Genomic DNA, 18,075 nt, shown 5'->3' on the forward strand with positions numbered 1-18,075 from the left:
GCAGATTCTTAAAAAAATTAATATATTATCTAGATATATAAATATTGTGAAGACTAGTAGTAGGAATGACTAATAGTCTTAGTAGCAAAGAGGAGTAGTCCCAAATAGGAAATTTTCAAATTGTCAAGATTGAAATAAAATAGAGAAGATAGTTATATTCATCTAGGCCGGACGGTGATAGCCCTATTTATATTAATTTGATGATAGTGAATAGAATGGTCATTTGACCTGAATTGCCACTATATAACAATTAATGATATTATCATCGGTAGTTGTAGTGAATACTATAGCTGATATACTATACTATAGTATTATATAATATATATAATATAATATTCAGAAATATAAATAGTATTTAATAATTCTATAGATATTATATAAATATAATTCTGAAATATTGTTAGAATATTGATAAAATCAAATAATATAATTATATATTTATAATATCTATAATAAATACAAAATATAGTTTTTTATTTTTTGTTTTTATTGATTCTAATATAATAATATATATTTTGAATATCTATTTTATTAAAAAATTTAATATTCAATAAATAATGAAAAATCTCTAAAATAAAATATAAAAAATATTTATTTTTAATAAAAATTTTATTCAATCTTCAATAATTAATATATCATTGAAATTTTTTTTTGGGAATAAATAAAATAAAAATTGTAATAGAATTTGTAAAAATCAGATTTAATTATTTTTTAGATTTTTATCAAAATATTTTTGTAGAATTTTCAATTCTGTCTATAAAAGAGAATATATAAATCTATAAAAAAATATAGTATTTTTTGAAATTTAATTTTATAATCTATTTTTTTTTAGACAATATAATCTATAAATTCTATATTTAAAATATATTTTTGTATTTTATAAATTCTAAAAAAATTTGATTTTGATTTATTATTAAATTATATTTATTTTTGTTAGAGAATATTGAATTATTTTCAGAAAATTAAAAAATTGTATATATATAATTTTTTTTCTATAGATTTTATCAAATTAATATATTATAAATATTTTTATTTTGAATAATTTATTTTCAAATTATTAATAATTTTGTTATAGAATTAATATAATATAATAGTTTATTAAAATTGTATTAAATAAAAATATTAGAAATCTATTAAATTTTAGATTTTTATATATATATTTAGATCTATATATATTTTGATATCATTTTCAATATAGATCAAAATATAAATTTATATAATTATTTCTATTTGAGAATATAAATCTAAATTTATAGAATTTATTTCAATTTTTTATTTTTTCTCTATCAATTTGTAATTGAATTATTCTTTATTTATTAGATTTTTGAGATTTGCTAAATTTTAGAATATTCTATATATATATAATTTTTCTATCTACAATTATAGTATTTGATATTAAAGAATCTCTTTTTAAAATCTGAAAATAGATAATTATTTTGAGAAAAATTCAAATCTATTTTATAGTTGATTTTTTATTATTTTGAAAAATAGAATAAATTATTATTTTTTTTGATTTAATTAATTTAAAAAATATTTTAATTAATTATAATTCCAAAAACAATTAGAATAATTGATATTATTTTTTTTATTATATTTATATTTTAGATATTTTTTTTTGTTTATAAAATATCAATATTTCTTAATAATATCAATCTATTATTTTTTTATAATAAAAATCAGATATATATTATTTTCAATTCTAATAATAAAATATTGATTCAATTTAGATCAAAATTGTATAATTTTTTTTTTAGATATAGATACTAAATAATATTTATAGTTTTCAAATCAATTATTTAAATTTTATAAATTCTTAAATTTCTATCAAAATTTATTATATTCAATATAAATATTTCTCTCAAAATTTTATATATTATAAATAAAATTTTGAATCTAATTTAAAAAATATTTATATATATTTATAATTAAATTTAGATCTATATACTGGACAGCCCATGAACAGATTTTTGAAAGGTCTATCCATCATAGACAGCCTATCAATAAATAGAGATATCCGCAGATATACCCAGTAGACCCAGAGATGGATCCAATTTTTGTATTATTATATACAGTAATTTTTCTCTGTTTCAAAAATATATATTTAAGTATAACAAATTATAATAAATTATTTAAAAAACTATTTACTATATTCTATTCAAATATAGATTAAACTATATCAATATCAATACAACTATATTACTACCAAATTTTTATAAAATTATATATTCTAGTCAAGATTCTAAATTTGCTCTACAATTGGACCAGCACTGGATATCTGGACAGTCTATCTATATTCTGTCTATAAGCTGTCCAGCTGGGCTGGTCTATGGATATTGCACAGATCTAATTAAATTATACTATCTTTAAATACAATATAATATTTATTTATTTTAATAATAGATATTTAAATATTATATTATTTTATTGATTTTAATATTATTTATTTGATAAATATTAAAATTGTTTTCAAAAATAATATTTAGATTATTAATTCAAAATTTATATTTCTATTATATAAATTTAATAATAAAATTTATAAATTTAATATTTTTAATTCTATTGAATTTCAAATACAAATCAATATTAAAACAAAATAAAAAAATTAATTCTTATTTAAATTCTTTCTCAAAAATCTAATATATTCTTTATTTTCAATTATTTTCTAAAATATTTTTTTCTAATATCTCTATTTTCTAAAAATTCATTTGAAAAAATTGAATATTTTATTTTTATTTTTATTGATTTTACTAGAATTTTCTATTATTGATTCAAAATCAATTTATTTTATTTATTCTCAAACTGAGATATTCAGATTAGTTATTCTATTCAGAACAATCTCTTCAATATCAATCTCAGATATCAATTCAATCTTAGATTTAGAAATCAGATTAGATTGAATACAAATTGAATACAATCTCTGCTGGATTATTGATACAGTTTTAATAGAGATCTCAGAATCAAAAATAGAATTATAATAGATTGAGAATATTATTATTCTTCTCAAATAGTCAAAGAAAAAAAATCAGAATTATAACAATACTAAAATACAAACTAATATTTATTGACTAGATAAAAGAATAATAGAAGAAAAAGAACAGAAAATCAATTCAATTATTTAGTAGAATATACAAAAAGATTGATTCTTGAAAAATATTCAAACAATCAGGATAATACAAGCAAAATCATCCAACCTTTTTCTTATATATTTTCTTCGAGAAAGAAACAGTGACAAATCGGGTTCGAAGCGTAAATATCAATAGCTTCACCGAAAGAGATAAGCTCTATAGCTTCACCGTATCATCCTTCAGATCCTTTGTCAGGGATCCCGTGACACCCTAATGTATATATAAGATCACACACACTCACACACCTTCAAGATTCCGAAGCTCTTCAAGAATCAGTCTGTGTATCAATCCATCCCCCCCTGGTTCTTACCATCCGATATCCTAGCCTAGTCACAGGTCTCTAGCCTGACAACTTAGTAACCATTACGGAATATTCGTTGTTCGCTAATTTAGCTGAATCGGTAAATCGTCCTGTATTTAAGATACTATTCCGTTATCTTCGATTGGCCGATTTAGCTGCTGAACTAGCTGTAGAACTTTTACAACTGATAGACTATCTGTTTTATCGACCGATTGTATTTTTGGTAATTTTTGTTATTTGCTGGATATAGATTGGTATCTTTCTGTACAGATATACTGTATTGTATATTGTTACAGTATATTTTCTGATAATCCTTCTAGTATAATTTTTGATAGTTTTGACAATCTATTTGTCTGTTGTTTCAGTAGATTTTTTTTCAAATATCGAAATTTGTTTTTTTAAATTAAATTAAAATTCTGAATATTTTTGATATAGATTGATTAGATTTGCAGTTTGATCGGTTGTTTAGTAGTATAGATAGTCGGGAAAATAAATAACTCGGTCTTTGGTTCGGTGTCGTAGAGAGAGGCATTCTCTCTACGTTCGATAAGGAACTTCCAAAAGAAGTCTAAGTCCTCTGGACGGAGGACTAGCACCCCTAAAGCACCTTCCACAGTCATACCACTCGACAAACCCTACGTTAGTCTTCTCGGCCTTGAATACTTCCATAATAGAAGCAGCATCGATAATTGAGGGAACGGTTAATTTCAAGTGACGGTACAAAGGCCTCACACTCGAGGACTCGGAACATATACTCCGAAGAAAGACTGCCTGCGTCAGCATCACTACGGATCTATACATTACAGTGTATTTACTAGTACTCAGCTAACCTCCATTTCGTAAAGGATTGCGATTCCATTTCTGGCATCTATAGTAGATTATCCAAGTTCCTTGAACGCTGATGCGTAGGTATGCTGCCACATACCATCATCAGATGAAACATTCTCAGATTCCGTGACATGCTCTTCTCAACAATACTGGAAACTAAGGCAATCTCATTACTACTATCACCGATCAAGATACTAGTAGAACGGGTAATTATTCTTAGCCTTCGGAAAGTGGCCATTCATTAATCAGATAGACTCATGTATACATAGCTGAACTTCGGATACGGGCCAGCAATGAGACATGCCCACTTGTTTTGTTCGAGCATTGATGAGCTTCCTTTTATCATGTATTACGCGGAGGACAGTCGGAGTTGTCTTCAGATCAAAGCCTTGCCCAATGTGATTCTGTTTAAACAGAATGATGCAAGTATGGTATGGGTGCAAGTAAAGCACTATGAATAAGAGGGCAAAGGATTACGCATTCGTTACCATTGGTTATAAACTGAGACTATTTACACCTTGTATGATAAAATGTACCGTCCGTCGTCGTACTCGGTGACCGTGTAGTACTCCTTGCGCACGGGATTGAAAGACAAATCTTCATTCCCAGCCATAAACCAACCAGTAGACGGTCTAGCCGATTCACCTTCCTTCCAGGTAAATAGATCACCGGTCTTAGGAGCTCGACCATTGCTTCGACTGAGATAGAACTTTCCATCGTATGAAACGCCACCTTGCATGCGGAGAACATCAACGCAGTGGGCCCAGGATGATGTGGCTAGTCCGTTATCATTAGTGCGCAAGCGGCGGGTGTTAGAATCGAGCTCATATTTAACGAGTCGGATTGGGACAGGGTCGCCGTTTTTATAAGTTTCGCCTTCGCGCACGAACTCGCCGACGAGGAGGGTATCCGGAGTGTCACTGCGATCGAGGGATATCCATGAAAAGCGAAATGGAGATGATTCGCCGGGGGTCCATTTATAATAACTGTTATTTCAGTCAGAAAGGTCTCTTTGGGATCTTAGTTGATCTGGATAAACTCACCGGACTTGGGGGAGGACATATTTGTACCCAGCAGCAGAGAAACCATCGCCATTCTTTCCGACGGGATCAGCAATATCAACTTCCCAGATATTGCTAAGATCGAAGGCCCGAATACCAATTTTTGTATCCACGACGAACAAAGTGTCTCCATACCACATGATTCCACCGGCGTGGATGGCAATTTCTTTGAAGTCATCATCGGCCGTGGGGTAAACCAGAAGAACATGACGATATTCATGCGATTCACGATCCACGAAGCTAAGGCGAACGCTATCGCCATCGTCACGATGCCAGCTAACAATCCAGCCTTCACGGTCGTTCCATTTTCCAGCTCCCAGAGCATCGGCAGTGCTGGTGATTCCTTGTGGTACCCATTTGGTAGTTTTGTAGTCACCCGAGTTCCATTTCCATGCTTCTGATGGGGATCCTTTTCCGACAGGAGGTGACCCTTTGCTCAAAGCTCGATTTGCAGATTCGAAAACACCAGTAACGCTGATATTCTTTCCAGCATCCTGGAAATGTTTGGCAAGAGCGGGTAGGTGAGCGTTGTCTGCTGACTCTTGCAGAGTAAAATCTCCAGTGTCTAATGCTTTCTTGTTGCCTACGCATGAACGGGAATCTGCACCCCGAACAAGAGGCAACGAGGCCGAAAAAAGCGCGACAGCTATCTGAAAAATAGATGAATACCGCATGGTGTACGGCTCTCCCAGGTCTCAAAGAAACGATTTCCTAATTATCTAGAGAATTCATATGGAGTCATGGCGGTTTTTTATAGAGGTCAGAAAATGCTATACATAGAATCGTCCCGCTAAACGAATGAAAGCCCCATTTATACCCAATTTATCCAATGGGTGTCGTTTACCTCCCTTGTCGATGGAATATACGAGTGGAAATGCTTAGATGAATGTCGATCACCCAGCAATACGAGGTTTGGGGTCCGCCAAGACCTAGCAGTGACCCTAAAATAGTTTGCTGGGTTACAATTATCACGAAGATCGTGTCAGAATTAAGATATTCTAGCCTTGCGGGAAATACGAGGCTTTCAGCCTCGTCACAATATCGAATGGACATAAGTATTCGCATGCTGTGCGAGTATGAAATTTAATAAAGGAACAGGGAAATGACGAATTCCTTTCTGCCTCAATCGATTATGAACTTAAAAGAGAAGAGATAGTATTTTGAAATGCATGCCAAAGCAATGCTTTCGTCAAAATCCCCACGAGCAGCCTGAGCCAGCACCGCCCGTTCCAAATAGCTCTGTCTTGATAGATTCCGATTTGACACCCAGAGTCTCGAGACTGGATGTTGTACTTTTCATGAACTTCTCCGGCCCACAAATGTAGTATTCAGTTTGAGAATTATTCTAAAATAATTTTTTCTTCTGGTTAAATTTGCTCAGATTTATTCTTCCGGTATAATGGTGGTTCTCGTCTTTCTTGTCTTTATCGGAGAGTTGAGTAGTAAAAAAGGTTATTTGGATATCAGAATAAATCTTCAAAAATGATACGATATAATCTTTGAAATACATATCTTAGAATTCCGAATTTTGAAAATGATATGGGTTTTGTAGTTGTTGGAAGATAATTTGGCGACCAATGTATTCAGATTTGAAACTAACAAAATTTCCATCTGCTGAAAAACAGAATCACGGACTGACTTTTTTTTCCTTCGGAGAATAGAAAATATTTTTATATAGATGAAAGATCTTGGCGATATTTCTTTTTTTCTTGCTGTCGTGGACAATATTGGAAACGTAATCTGGATGCATCGCAGTATTAAACTCACCCTGGCTCAGACCAGTTTCCTTCTTTACACTAATGCAATAGTATTCGGAGAATGGTTTTATCACTGAGCGAACATTGGCGGAGTTACTCGTATTGCACTACGTCGACGAAGACTTTCACTGAAATGTACTGGCCAGGCTGGAAAGCAGGTAGTGTTTTGAATACAATACAGCCCTACATCCATTATCAGGAGAACATGTCAAGAATAGATGATCGTGTCTCCACTTTGGGTCAGGGAATTAAATCGCAAGAGTTTAGAGTTAAAGCTGATTTCGAGTTCCCACTGTACGCTAACAACTCCCGTTGTAAATCCTTACGTATCAAGACCTTGGTCCTCATAGAGTAGAATCTACATACAAGAAACGTCTGACAAGGTCATTCGCATACTAGGCATCTGGATAGTGCATCCTGGACATATTTGCCTTTCTATTGTATTTTAGCGATTAGTCTTGTACAGTACCTGATTGGGTTTATGATAACTGTATCAATTATATAAAAATTTAGAGCGATCTATATGCAGATTCTCCAATTCTTGATATATTCCACTTCTGCTTCCACTGATTTTCAATCTTCGCTTCGTGGCTTCCAAATTCGTCTAAAGTGTTTCGTAAAGTAACTAGTGTTTCCCGCATATTCCTGTTCCAAATAGGCTCTGCCTCGGACTGGAAATGATACTGGAGCTCTAGTTTGCCTATGGGTTTGACCGTCGATGTGCTAAGTTCACGAAAGTCACGAAACAAGAAGAGTAAACACTACTCCTCGATTCCTGCTTGATTCTGTTATTTTTCTTTTGCTATTTCACCTCGAGTAATGATAATCTTTCCCCCTCTTCCGATTTTTGAAGGCGACTTCGAATGATTTTAAGTGTAATAGTTGGTCCCTGAGCCAAAGCTAGTTGGTGACCCAGGGAGTTGAATTCGGGAAGAATATATCTAAGTGGAAGAATAATGGGTGATAATAGATATTATGAAAACCTTTTAGATGAATCTGTAGCTAGAACCGGACAATGAGCGGCTCATGAGCCGATTTTTGACAAGTCTAATACTCATGAGCTACTCAACAATGAGTATGGATGCTCATGAGTACTCTGAACCCACTCAAAAGTGGAGCAGACTTTGTATTATTTATGCCAGTAATTTTGATTGTAATGTAATGTAATTGATTAGTTAACTAAGCGCTGGAACTGCCGCAGAAATTGACCCTCAGAAATCCGGTTAATTTGGAAAAATAGTGCCACATCCCCTGTTACATCGTAGAGATACCTGGAATATGACCAACTGTCCGAGTAGGTTTCCAGTCCGGAATTCACCTTGTGGGACGTCTTTCATGATTCGCTGGCTGAATCTCTGTTGGGCCGGGCCAGTCGGCAGATATAACCTTATCAAACCCAACGTTCACTGATCTAGAATAAACTACCAAAGTAAAAGTACTAGATAGCTATATGAAAAGAAGAGTAGTTCTTAAATACTAAGCATTTGCTTCGTAACTACTTTGTGGCCGAATCTCTCGTCAGCAACTGATGTGGACAGCTGGGTAAGCCCGAAGATACGACGATCGAACAAAGTATCGATTTCTTCAAATCTTGGCCAAGTTACCACACTACCGGCAAATCCTGACTTTCGATAAATGCCAGGTTGTATTTATATATAGTAGCCACCCATCGGCGTGACTATAGCTAAAAGATAAAAAGCACCCGGGACTCAGAGAAGTCCCCGGCAGATTTGCTTCCATCCGAGCCCCACAACAAAGGAGCCGCGGGATATGTGCTTCCATGGACTATGATAACCGTGGAGAGAAATATACGTATGCACAACAGAGGTGGGAAAAGCCAATATCAAGCAGTATAGCTCTTTGTAAACGATAAATAACCCAATATTGTTCTTTCAGCCATGAGTTTCAAATATTTGATACGAGCCACTAATGGACTGAAAGTCACAAGGTCATGAGCAACATATGTTGATCAAGCTATCAAACCACCGGCTTTTTGTCCCCCAAAAAGAGAGATAGCTACCGTATGGATGCGGTCAGGTACATAGAGGGTCTTTTTCTTCATAAAAGCCATCTGCCTTTGTCTTCTCGAGACCGGGAATTAATCTTACTATCGGCGATAGGTTCTGTCCACGCAAACTAGCGTCAGGTCAACAGGATAGGCAGTGCTACGTCAACACCATGTTTTTCGAAATCTGAACGGCACAATATCGATGTAGACTATACAGTTGTGCAGATAGTCCTGGGTCAGCCGATGATTTGATACGAGTGGTAATTGTGGTAATATTGCTGCGGGCATGGTCCCTTCGGCATTTATGAGGGTATTTTTACTATTCAACCTGGACACTCCGAGGTGAGCAAGTTATATTCGAAACACACTACCAAAGTGTGAACCAGAATTGATTCAGAATATATCGCAAAACGATACAAGGGTAGTCTATACAAACACCCCGCAGTGTCAGCAGAGTATCATCTTAACCGTTCAAATTAATTCTGACGGTCTCGCAGACTTTGTTGACTATGAGCTCGCTGCAGTTGATGGTACTAGCGCCTGTCCTATCAAAGTTGCCTTTATCAATCATGAGAATAGTATGTCCGGTTATATATTTCCAAGTGGGTTCAAAAAAGAAAATCTGAGAGTGTCTTCTCCTAGCGCTGGCAGGTTTTCCATAAGATCCAGCCTCGTCAATGCAGGTAATCTATTTGTCCTGATCGATGTGTTGTCACTGTCAATCAAAGATGGTTTTAAGCTAAATCTTCACGATTTTGGTTTCATCTCCGTCGTTGAAACCATTCATCGTCATGCAGCAGTATGTTTCGGTCTCCCTGCAAACTTGGATACTGTGGGACTGAGCTCCAAAATTGCTTTCCTATCTTCAATCACAGAAAATAAAGTGGTGCAGGCATCGAAGGCTTTCCATTCACTCGTGGGAAGCCGCATGGTAGTCTTTAATTGACCGGTGTAGTATGCATCGCTGCTGCGATGGTATCTCATGGCACTTTTGCATGGGAATTAGCAGGCGGGAACAAGATGGAGAGAATGCCATGTCATGGAACTCTCTTATATATTGCCGTTGCTTGTTCTGTTTGTATCAGAAACCCTTCAGATGTCACTGAGACTAAATGTTCTGGGGGTAGATCCTGAGGGCGAAGTTTGTGTGCAAATGGTCGCTGTTTATCGAACCGCTCGACGACTATCCGAGGGAAATGTATTCTACTAGATGGATACAACATGGAGTGTAGTATCTAATTAACTCGGGTTGATTATCTGTACATTTTTATATATTATTGTTAATAAAACATGCTATCTTGCAACGAACCATTGAAGCCGAACAGCATATCATCATCCGCGTAGGCATCCAATAAGGCTTTGTTTGTCGGAGCGACAGTCGGAGCGACGTTTGTGTCATATGAATCTAGGGTAGAGTTGGAGAAAGATGTGTTCGAAAACCGGTTATAAACGGGCCCTTCGGTTATTCTGGCGTCTTGACGGATGAAGCTTTGTATTATCATATCGATATCCAGCTCAGATGAGTCTGCATCCCCTGATGATATCTCCTGGTTTGAAAATGGCGTTCGAGGCGACGTACACGGCCACTGGCTCTGAATTCCTTCGATTTGATTAGAATTATTCGTGTCGTTATCGTTGGACCTCGGATACCTCCCAGTATTCTGGGGATTGAGGTCAACACCCATCCGATTCATCAAATGGAGAATGACATTTTCAGCCCGGCGAACGGCCCAGTTCGTTTCTTGGTTTCTTTTGAAAATGTCGAAGCAAATGAAAAGGCCTGCATGAGCTCGACTTCCATCTTCACGCTGCGCCGCTACCCGAACAAGGATAGTCGCAGCTACGTACGTCGCGTATGAGATGAGATAAGGTGCTCTTCTGATGGAAAATGCTTGATCATAAGCTTGAAGAATTTTCACGATGCGAAAAGCCGCAGCAGTGCAGATGTTAAAAGAGGAGATTGCAACTGATACATCGGCGGTATGGAGATGCCCCTCGGCTACAAATGGCCGATGAAGAAGAATGAGCAGAACATTGTACAGTGCTAAAAGAGAGAGCACGTGAGGAGGTGGTGTGACTTGTGCTGCACCGTTTTTGAAGTGTAGATGTTCAGGAAGTGCTTCATGCCACTCTTTAAGCTGGGTATCCAAAGAGTTTAAAGTCGCGAGGAGATCATTCGGAGACCGACCCGAGCTTCCTTCAGAGTAGACCTTGTTCAAAATCCCATTCAGGATTAACGAAAGCTTGCAGAGCTCCGTGAAGGTTGAAACACTGTAGGCAGGCGAACCAGGGTAGGACTGATTATCAGAATAGGCAAATGGCTTCCAATGCTCAAGTTCTTCATAATTATCGAGAAATAAAAGTGAAACCTTGGTATCAAAATGCTGTAAGCTAGGGGGTCGTCCTTGATAGAGAGATTGGATCTTATCAACAACAAAAGCCCCCCAAAAGACACGGCGTCTGATTTCCAGGTCTTCCTCGGAGATTAGTCGCATATTAGAGAGCCTGGTGGCATCAACATGCATGCCCAAGTCAATTATCATTCGAAATGCCGTCCCTGCGTATAGCCATGCAGCACTTCTTTCATCACCTAGAGCGAATAAAGAGCTTGTCATGACGAGGAGTGCTTGAATGGTAGTAATGTCACTTCGATCGAGGGCACTGCCCAGTAGGTCTTTCACTCTCATTCGAAAGGTCCACCCTGCGGTCCGAACATCGTCGGGATCTCGACGGACTTCCAGCCGATTGCTGAACTTTGATGCGCCAAAATAAATTGCATTGAGTAAAAGCTTAGAGAAATAGGGACCATTTGTCGCCATGTCTCTCATGAATGAAGGGCGATGTGTGATTAAGAACGAATGGTGTTGTCGATTCCAGTGCAAGGAAAGCAAATGCATGCCCAGTTCTGGGTCAACTCCATCAAAGTCTAACTTCCCCTGAGACAGGTTCAGATCCTCCATCTGCCCTTTTCATGAGTTAGTAAAAATCTAACTTTTTTCAGTAAAGACGTTGACCTACGTTGGTAAGCGGCCTCTCCCATGAGCTGCTTTGTGACATGCTCCGCTGGAAAATGTGAGTCGATGGCCCGGGTCTGGCCACGTCTGTCCGTCGGGGCATCATCGAAAAGAGTACTCGTCAGGCCATGATAGCTTGAATCTCCATTTGCAGATATATAGATCCTCGAAACCGTAGATTGGGGATTATCGACATTGGTCTCATCTTGCTTCTCTGTGTAGGATGGCTCATTGAAATTTGAGATAGGCGACTCAGGTGAAGGTTGCAGTGGAGTCGCCTGTGCTCCATGAGCAATAGATGAAGTAGGGCTATCTGGGCCTGCGGTGGGTTGGCTTCCCATAGCTTCTAACTGCCGGCGAAGTTGTTCATTCTCAACTTCCAGTCGAGAGATTCGCGCTTTGGTTGGTCTAATACGATTGTTAACTTAGGGAACGCAGATATAGATTTAATAACGCATAAGGAACTGACCGTACCTTTTAGTGCCATTACTTGTAGTATATACACACTCATGACCATGACTTTTACAACTGGAACATGTGGGCTTCTCGTTATCGCATCGCAGCTGTTAGGATTAGCAGATAGACGAATGCAGCAGACCTCCACTGAACAACTCACCTTCCTTCGACGGCAAAAGGCACAAGCCTTCACGGCTCGTCGTGGCTTAATCGGACTTGCACTTTCCATGGCGAAAAACCCATCGAAAGAATTCAAATAAGCAAAATTCCAAGTCCGCGGAAGATGAGGGGAAGAAGTTTGGCGGGAAGTTAAACTCCGCGGAATATTACTTCCCGTCGACTCCACTTGGCATTTTTATATCCGTGTACTATATACTAGGGGACTAGATTCACCATATTGGCACTCATTCCTTTTCGCGAGTTGAACAAATTCTATTATCTAGTTTCTCTTTTTAACAATGGCTCATATCATCAACCAGCCGAAAATGAACGAGACGAAAGCCCCCATTGTCCCTCGTCAAGACCCTCGTAAAACATCCCAGTGGGTCTCACTTGCAGCTGGGGGAATTGCTGGAGGAGTGGAAGCAGGGATTACGGTAATTTTCACGCAGCTATGATGAGATAGATGTCCAGAGCTGACCAGCAAAGTACCCCTTTGAATATTCCAAGACTCGGGTTCAATTAGTGCAAGGCGGGACAGCCGCCACGAGTTCAAATCCATTAAGATTGATCGCGCAGGTGGCCCGACAGGAAGGAATTTCTGCTTTGTACATTGGTTGCTCTTCTCTGATCATTGTTTGTTTGACTTGGACCCACTACATAGTCTACACTACTTTTGCTAACACTCTGGGTAAAGGGCACTAGTGGAAAAGCGGCTGTGCGGTTTTTATCCTACGATACTATCAAAGGTTTCCTTTCTGATGAGCAGGGAAAACTTCCAGCTGGGCGTGGAATCCTGGCTGGTATGGTTGCCGGCATGGCGGAAAGCATCGTTGCAGTCACACCCACAGAAAGAATAAAAACCGCCATGTAAGCTCAATCATCGATCATCTAAGGAAGCCCCAGAATTGATAGGTTTCCAGGATTGATGATGCAAAAACAAATCGCCAATTCAAATCTGGCTTTCATGCGGTGACCGTTCTGGTCAAAAACCATGGTCTTCGTGAATTATATCGTGGCCTTGTTTCTACCACAATCAAACAGTCCGCAACGTCTGCTGTTCGAATGGGTACTTATAACATTTTAAAGGAAACAGGTAAATCTCAAGGTATTGCACCAAGCGCAGTGAGCTCATTTGGTATGGGTGCGTTGGCTGGATTGGTCACGGTATATGCTACCCAACCATTTGATACACTCAAAACCCGAGCCCAAAGCGTTTCAGGGGCTGGTTTGGTTGAAGCATCAAGAAGCGTGATGCGGGAATATGGTGTCATAGGATTTTGGAAAGGAAGCTCAATGCGACTGGGACGTTTGCTTCTCAGTGGAGGAATTGTGTTCTCAGTGTACGAGCAGATATCGGCGTTACTTTCTCCAATGGCCCAGACTGAATAAGAGTCAGCCTAAGACTTGTTTAGACAAAGACCTTTTAGATACCTGAAGATGTAAATATACTTACTCGATGTTTCCCGAGAGCACTAACTAACCAAAAAGTAAACGTAAAGTCCTTGTTAGATATGATCAATCGAAAATGTTAGAAGAACGGTAAGTAGTATATTTCCATCCTGGGCTCTCGAAACTACGTCTTTGGAAAGTGCTTGTCTTTTAAGTTTATGTCAATGTTAAAACCAAAATATTGTTAAGAATTGTGAAATACTGATCTCAAGGAGCCAGTGATGTTGTGCTTATTCTGTGGCATTTTCTCGGCCTGTCAGGCATCACGGATGCTCAGCCATATAATGGATTGAGAGCGAGTTCGTTAGACTCTGGAAATTGTACAGTTCATTGCACTTTCGGGGTTGACCGTGCTGCTCGGATGGTAAGGATATATTCGCGCTGCTGGTTTGTACTCGAAGGCATAATTCTTATAGACTTGCGTATACAAGAGAACTGACGAAAGTGTATCATACCTCCTACCATGAGAGTTCTAAATGGGGAAAGACCACTTTCGAGCCAGGTCTAATGGGTTCCTCTTGAGTACCGGGCTAGAAGTATCCCAAAAAAACCCTCAAATTGCCAGCGTATCTATAAAAACTGTTATTTATATCACGCTTCCTCGTTGTATTCCCACTCTCTTCCAGCGAACAAAAGAGGTACACTAGTGAAAGACCTGACTCAGCCGACGAAATGCCCTTTGAGATCTTAAGAAATATCCTACGTAGGTATCATAAAATGTTTATTGCGATTGTTACTCCCTATCAGATCTGATTAGCCGCAACGCTGAGTCCAATAAACCAATGCAAGTACATTCTCTGAACAAATCCTTTTTTTTCCCCCTCTGGCGAATATGCTGACAGAAGCATCAATGCATGTATTTGAAAGAACAAAGAAGCAAATATCTCCTGTACAAACCCATTTAGTTATAAGTGCTGTATTTGGATACTATACTGAACCAAAAGTAGATTTCATGTGGGGCTGTCACGTTACTTCCAAGCTGCACTCCGCCGCGGGGCGAACGTCTTCAACATTTCCTCTCTATCATTTCTACATTTAGACTCACTTGCTCAAACATTCCTACGTTAAGCGTTCGCCATGTCTGACAAAAATGAAAATGACATCGATATATCACAGGTAAGCCTCAAAATCTATTCCGATTTCCGAGCCTTGCTCCAGCCCTCTTAGTAGACGAATGATCCTTGTCGAAGTTATTGAAAACTGATAAATTATAGGCACTAGCAGAACTTGCAAAGTATTTTCAATCCAAGACCTATATAAGAACTTCATCTAACAATATACAGGGGGGAAATGACTGCGTCTGCTTTAGAGGAGCACCTGAATGCTATCGAGAGTAAAGTCGAGGAACTTCTCGCAGGTGTTGGGGCCCAAGACATGTTAATGGGAAATCCTGAAACAAATGGCCAAAACCCCGAGAAAGATCAAAAATCGGAAATCAAGGACGAGAAGCAGAGTCGTTGAAGAGCGAACTCATTTGGAATTGTCCGTCGGATCCCTTCTCAACAACGCCCTTCTCAGTAATGATCCCATCAATCAAAGCGGCAGGCGTGATATCAAAAGCAGGGTTCCAGACATTGATTCCCGGCGCTGCTGTGAGGACAGTTTCGAGGGTGATACTGTCATTATTGGCGTCTTGTTGACGAGGTCCCTTGATACTGGTCACTTCAACAGATGGGCGTTGTTCGATCACGATGTCATCGCCTGATTTTGTGGCCAAATCGATAGTTGTGAGAGGGGCTGCCACGAGGAATTTCACGCCGTGGTGCTTTGCAAGGATGGCCAAGCTATAAGTACCGATCTTATTGGCGGTATCTCCATTGGCAGCGACTCGGTCTGCGCCGACAACGATGGCATTCACGCCCGCCTTGGTATCTGCAAGTAGGGATGCGGCCATGGAGTCCGTAACCAATGTAGCTGGGATTTTGTCGTGTACAAGTTCGAACGCTGTTAATCGCGAACCTTGATTGTAAGGTCTTGTTTCAGTGCAGTATGCATGTCGTAGCACGTTCTGTGATGATAGCGAACGAACCACACCCAAAGCTGTACCGTAACCGGAGGTGGCAAGAGAACTATTTCGGGTTAACTTTGCCCTTTAAAAAGAAAGGGGTTCAATTGTAACTCACCCAGTATTGCAGTGTGTCAGAACAGCGACATTGGGATTGCCTTTAGCAGCATTTGCCATGATCCACTTAGCACCGTTGTGGCCAATCTGCTGGTTGTCCTCGAGATCCTTTCCTAGCATCTCTTCGGCAGCACGAATGAATGCCGCGACAACATCTTGTCCAGTAGCACCTGACTGAGTCGCACGCTCTGTAGTAATGGTCTCCAACTTGCGAGCCGCATCGCTCAGATTGACTGCGGTAGGTCGACTCGTCACCAGATAAGCCAATTTCTCTAAGATATATTGCTCGGCTTCACTCGGTGCACTGGGGATTTTGCCCGCGGCTTTCAGAGCGAATAACTCAGAGCTGAGAGCAAGCATTGCAACAATAGCAATTGCTGGAGCACCTCGTACCTTCATCGACTTGATTGCCTCCCAACCATCTTCACAGTTCTGGATGGGTATGTATTTTTCAACAAATGGCAGTTGTAGTTGATCCAGGATCTCCAGGTGACCCTGATCGTATCTGATGGCCTGCAGCATGATTTCTGAATACGAGAATGTTGACTTGTTCTCGTTAAAAATCTTTTGCTTTTTTTCTCTTTCTTTCTTCCCCTCGCTGAATCGGCGAAAAGAAGAAGATCCACCAGATCGCCAGCTTATCTAATCGGGTTTGCCCCTCCATTCTGCCGCAACGAGGAATTATTTTGGAGATACTCTGCACAAGATACGAATTGAGAGGATTAAATAGAAGGGTTGCAAGGGCTGGAGTCATTCAAATTATAGAGGCCTACATTCTAGTAAAGCAAGGGAAAGAAATTGACGAGATAGGGAATGAAGGCGCATTAAAGTAGACGTCTCAGAATTTACTCATGAGAAGAAGGATACTATTCAGGATACCGTTCAGTACTCTGATTCGATCTAGACAACATCAAATGGACGTTCAAATTGGGTCTTGACAGACATGAAGAGCAATTCTGGACAGCTCAGCTCATATTCATGTTGCAGTTTCTTCGTAACAATAGGCCAAATTCAAGGAGTATCAGATGACATGATGCATGACTAGAGTTTGGAAAGGCCAGGTCCAACTCAAGTATATTAAGTATCGGTAGGAGGATTTGGTCCGGGATCAGAAAGGTAAACGAAATTCAATCTCAAGTGTTCGTGTCTGAGCTTCGGAGTGAAGAGGGTATGCCAGGGACACGCGACGTTGCCAATGGTCCTTCAACTAGCGGAGATGTAGAGAACTAAGCAGAATGTCAGTCAAATATGTATGTATCAGCAGCTAGAAAAGTATCAAACGTACCGTTGTTCCCCCGCACGAAGGCATCGCCATAGTTGCGTCGAAGCTTCCCATTCACGAACTCCTCGGTCTTTTCCAGGGCAATGTTCATGTACCCATCAACCGACTGCAGCTCACCTAGTTATAGTGTTAGAGCCAAATAATTTCCCGAAGACAGCCTTCAGTATTACCTTTGTAGACGACACCAGAATTCAGCTTCACAATCACGGGTGCGCCGATGATCTCGCCCAGAAAGGCGGAAGGGTCCTTGCCCTCTGAGGAAGATCCGTTCTCCATGGTACTCAACGAGCTTGCCGGAAACTAAATATAACCGACAATCTTCAAAACTCGAAATTCGCGACGAAGGAGAGATTGAATGGGCAGGGAATCGAAGGGCCTGGGGACTCACCGCCCAGCATAATTGCATCACGTGGATCTGGAGTTCATGCCTGAGGCCTGTAACGATCATCCATCAAACAAACGCAGTCTCATCTTTGTTTTCTGATACCAACTCTGTAACCACTGATATCC

The 18,075-nt window shown here is 38.9% G+C and overlaps 6 protein-coding genes across 6 annotated transcripts; 2 read left to right on the plus strand and 4 right to left on the minus strand.

Moving 5' to 3' along the window:
* Window positions 1-4,765: 4,765 nt before the first annotated feature.
* Window positions 4,766-5,989, minus strand: N7469_011139 (uncharacterized protein; the record flags this gene model as incomplete). The annotated part of the gene is made up of 2 exons (XM_056650044.1): window positions 4,766-5,240; window positions 5,298-5,989. The coding sequence occupies 2 exons, from the start codon at window positions 5,987-5,989 to the stop codon at window positions 4,766-4,768; spliced, it is 1,167 nt and encodes a 388-aa protein (XP_056495108.1).
* A 4,371-nt stretch (window positions 5,990-10,360) lies between these two features.
* N7469_011140 (Zn(II)2Cys6 transcription factor) lies at window positions 10,361-12,779 on the minus strand (the record flags this gene model as incomplete). Its single annotated transcript, XM_056650045.1, has 4 exons — window positions 10,361-12,045; window positions 12,099-12,502; window positions 12,569-12,657; window positions 12,711-12,779. The coding sequence occupies 4 exons, from the start codon at window positions 12,777-12,779 to the stop codon at window positions 10,361-10,363; spliced, it is 2,247 nt and encodes a 748-aa protein (XP_056495109.1).
* A 229-nt stretch (window positions 12,780-13,008) lies between these two features.
* Window positions 13,009-14,101, plus strand: N7469_011141 (uncharacterized protein; the record flags this gene model as incomplete). The annotated part of the gene is made up of 4 exons (XM_056650046.1): window positions 13,009-13,146; window positions 13,199-13,345; window positions 13,407-13,579; window positions 13,633-14,101. The coding sequence occupies 4 exons, from the start codon at window positions 13,009-13,011 to the stop codon at window positions 14,099-14,101; spliced, it is 927 nt and encodes a 308-aa protein (XP_056495110.1).
* Window positions 14,102-15,238: 1,137 nt separating this feature from the next.
* On the plus strand, window positions 15,239-15,622 carry N7469_011142 (uncharacterized protein; the record flags this gene model as incomplete). Its single annotated transcript, XM_056650047.1, has 3 exons — window positions 15,239-15,277; window positions 15,376-15,395; window positions 15,445-15,622. 3 exons carry the CDS (start codon window positions 15,239-15,241, stop codon window positions 15,620-15,622), a joined length of 237 nt encoding a protein of 78 aa, XP_056495111.1.
* N7469_011143 (S-methyl-5-thioribose-1-phosphate isomerase) lies at window positions 15,597-16,805 on the minus strand (the record flags this gene model as incomplete). The annotated part of the gene is made up of 2 exons (XM_056650048.1): window positions 15,597-16,230; window positions 16,285-16,805. The coding sequence occupies 2 exons, from the start codon at window positions 16,803-16,805 to the stop codon at window positions 15,597-15,599; spliced, it is 1,155 nt and encodes a 384-aa protein (XP_056495112.1).
* A 681-nt stretch (window positions 16,806-17,486) lies between these two features.
* On the minus strand, window positions 17,487-17,841 carry N7469_011144 (U4/U6-U5 snRNP complex subunit LSM6; the record flags this gene model as incomplete). The annotated part of the gene is made up of 3 exons (XM_056650049.1): window positions 17,487-17,509; window positions 17,569-17,682; window positions 17,736-17,841. 3 exons carry the CDS (start codon window positions 17,839-17,841, stop codon window positions 17,487-17,489), a joined length of 243 nt encoding a protein of 80 aa, XP_056495113.1.
* Between the last annotated feature and the right edge of the window lie 234 nt (window positions 17,842-18,075).

The sequence above is a fragment of the Penicillium citrinum genome (genome assembly GCF_028827155.1).
Source record: "Penicillium citrinum strain IBT 23319 chromosome Unknown utg000010l:1.0-1229701.0:1.0-1230130.0, whole genome shotgun sequence".
In the NCBI taxonomy this organism is placed as follows: Eukaryota; Fungi; Ascomycota; class Eurotiomycetes; order Eurotiales; family Aspergillaceae; genus Penicillium; species Penicillium citrinum.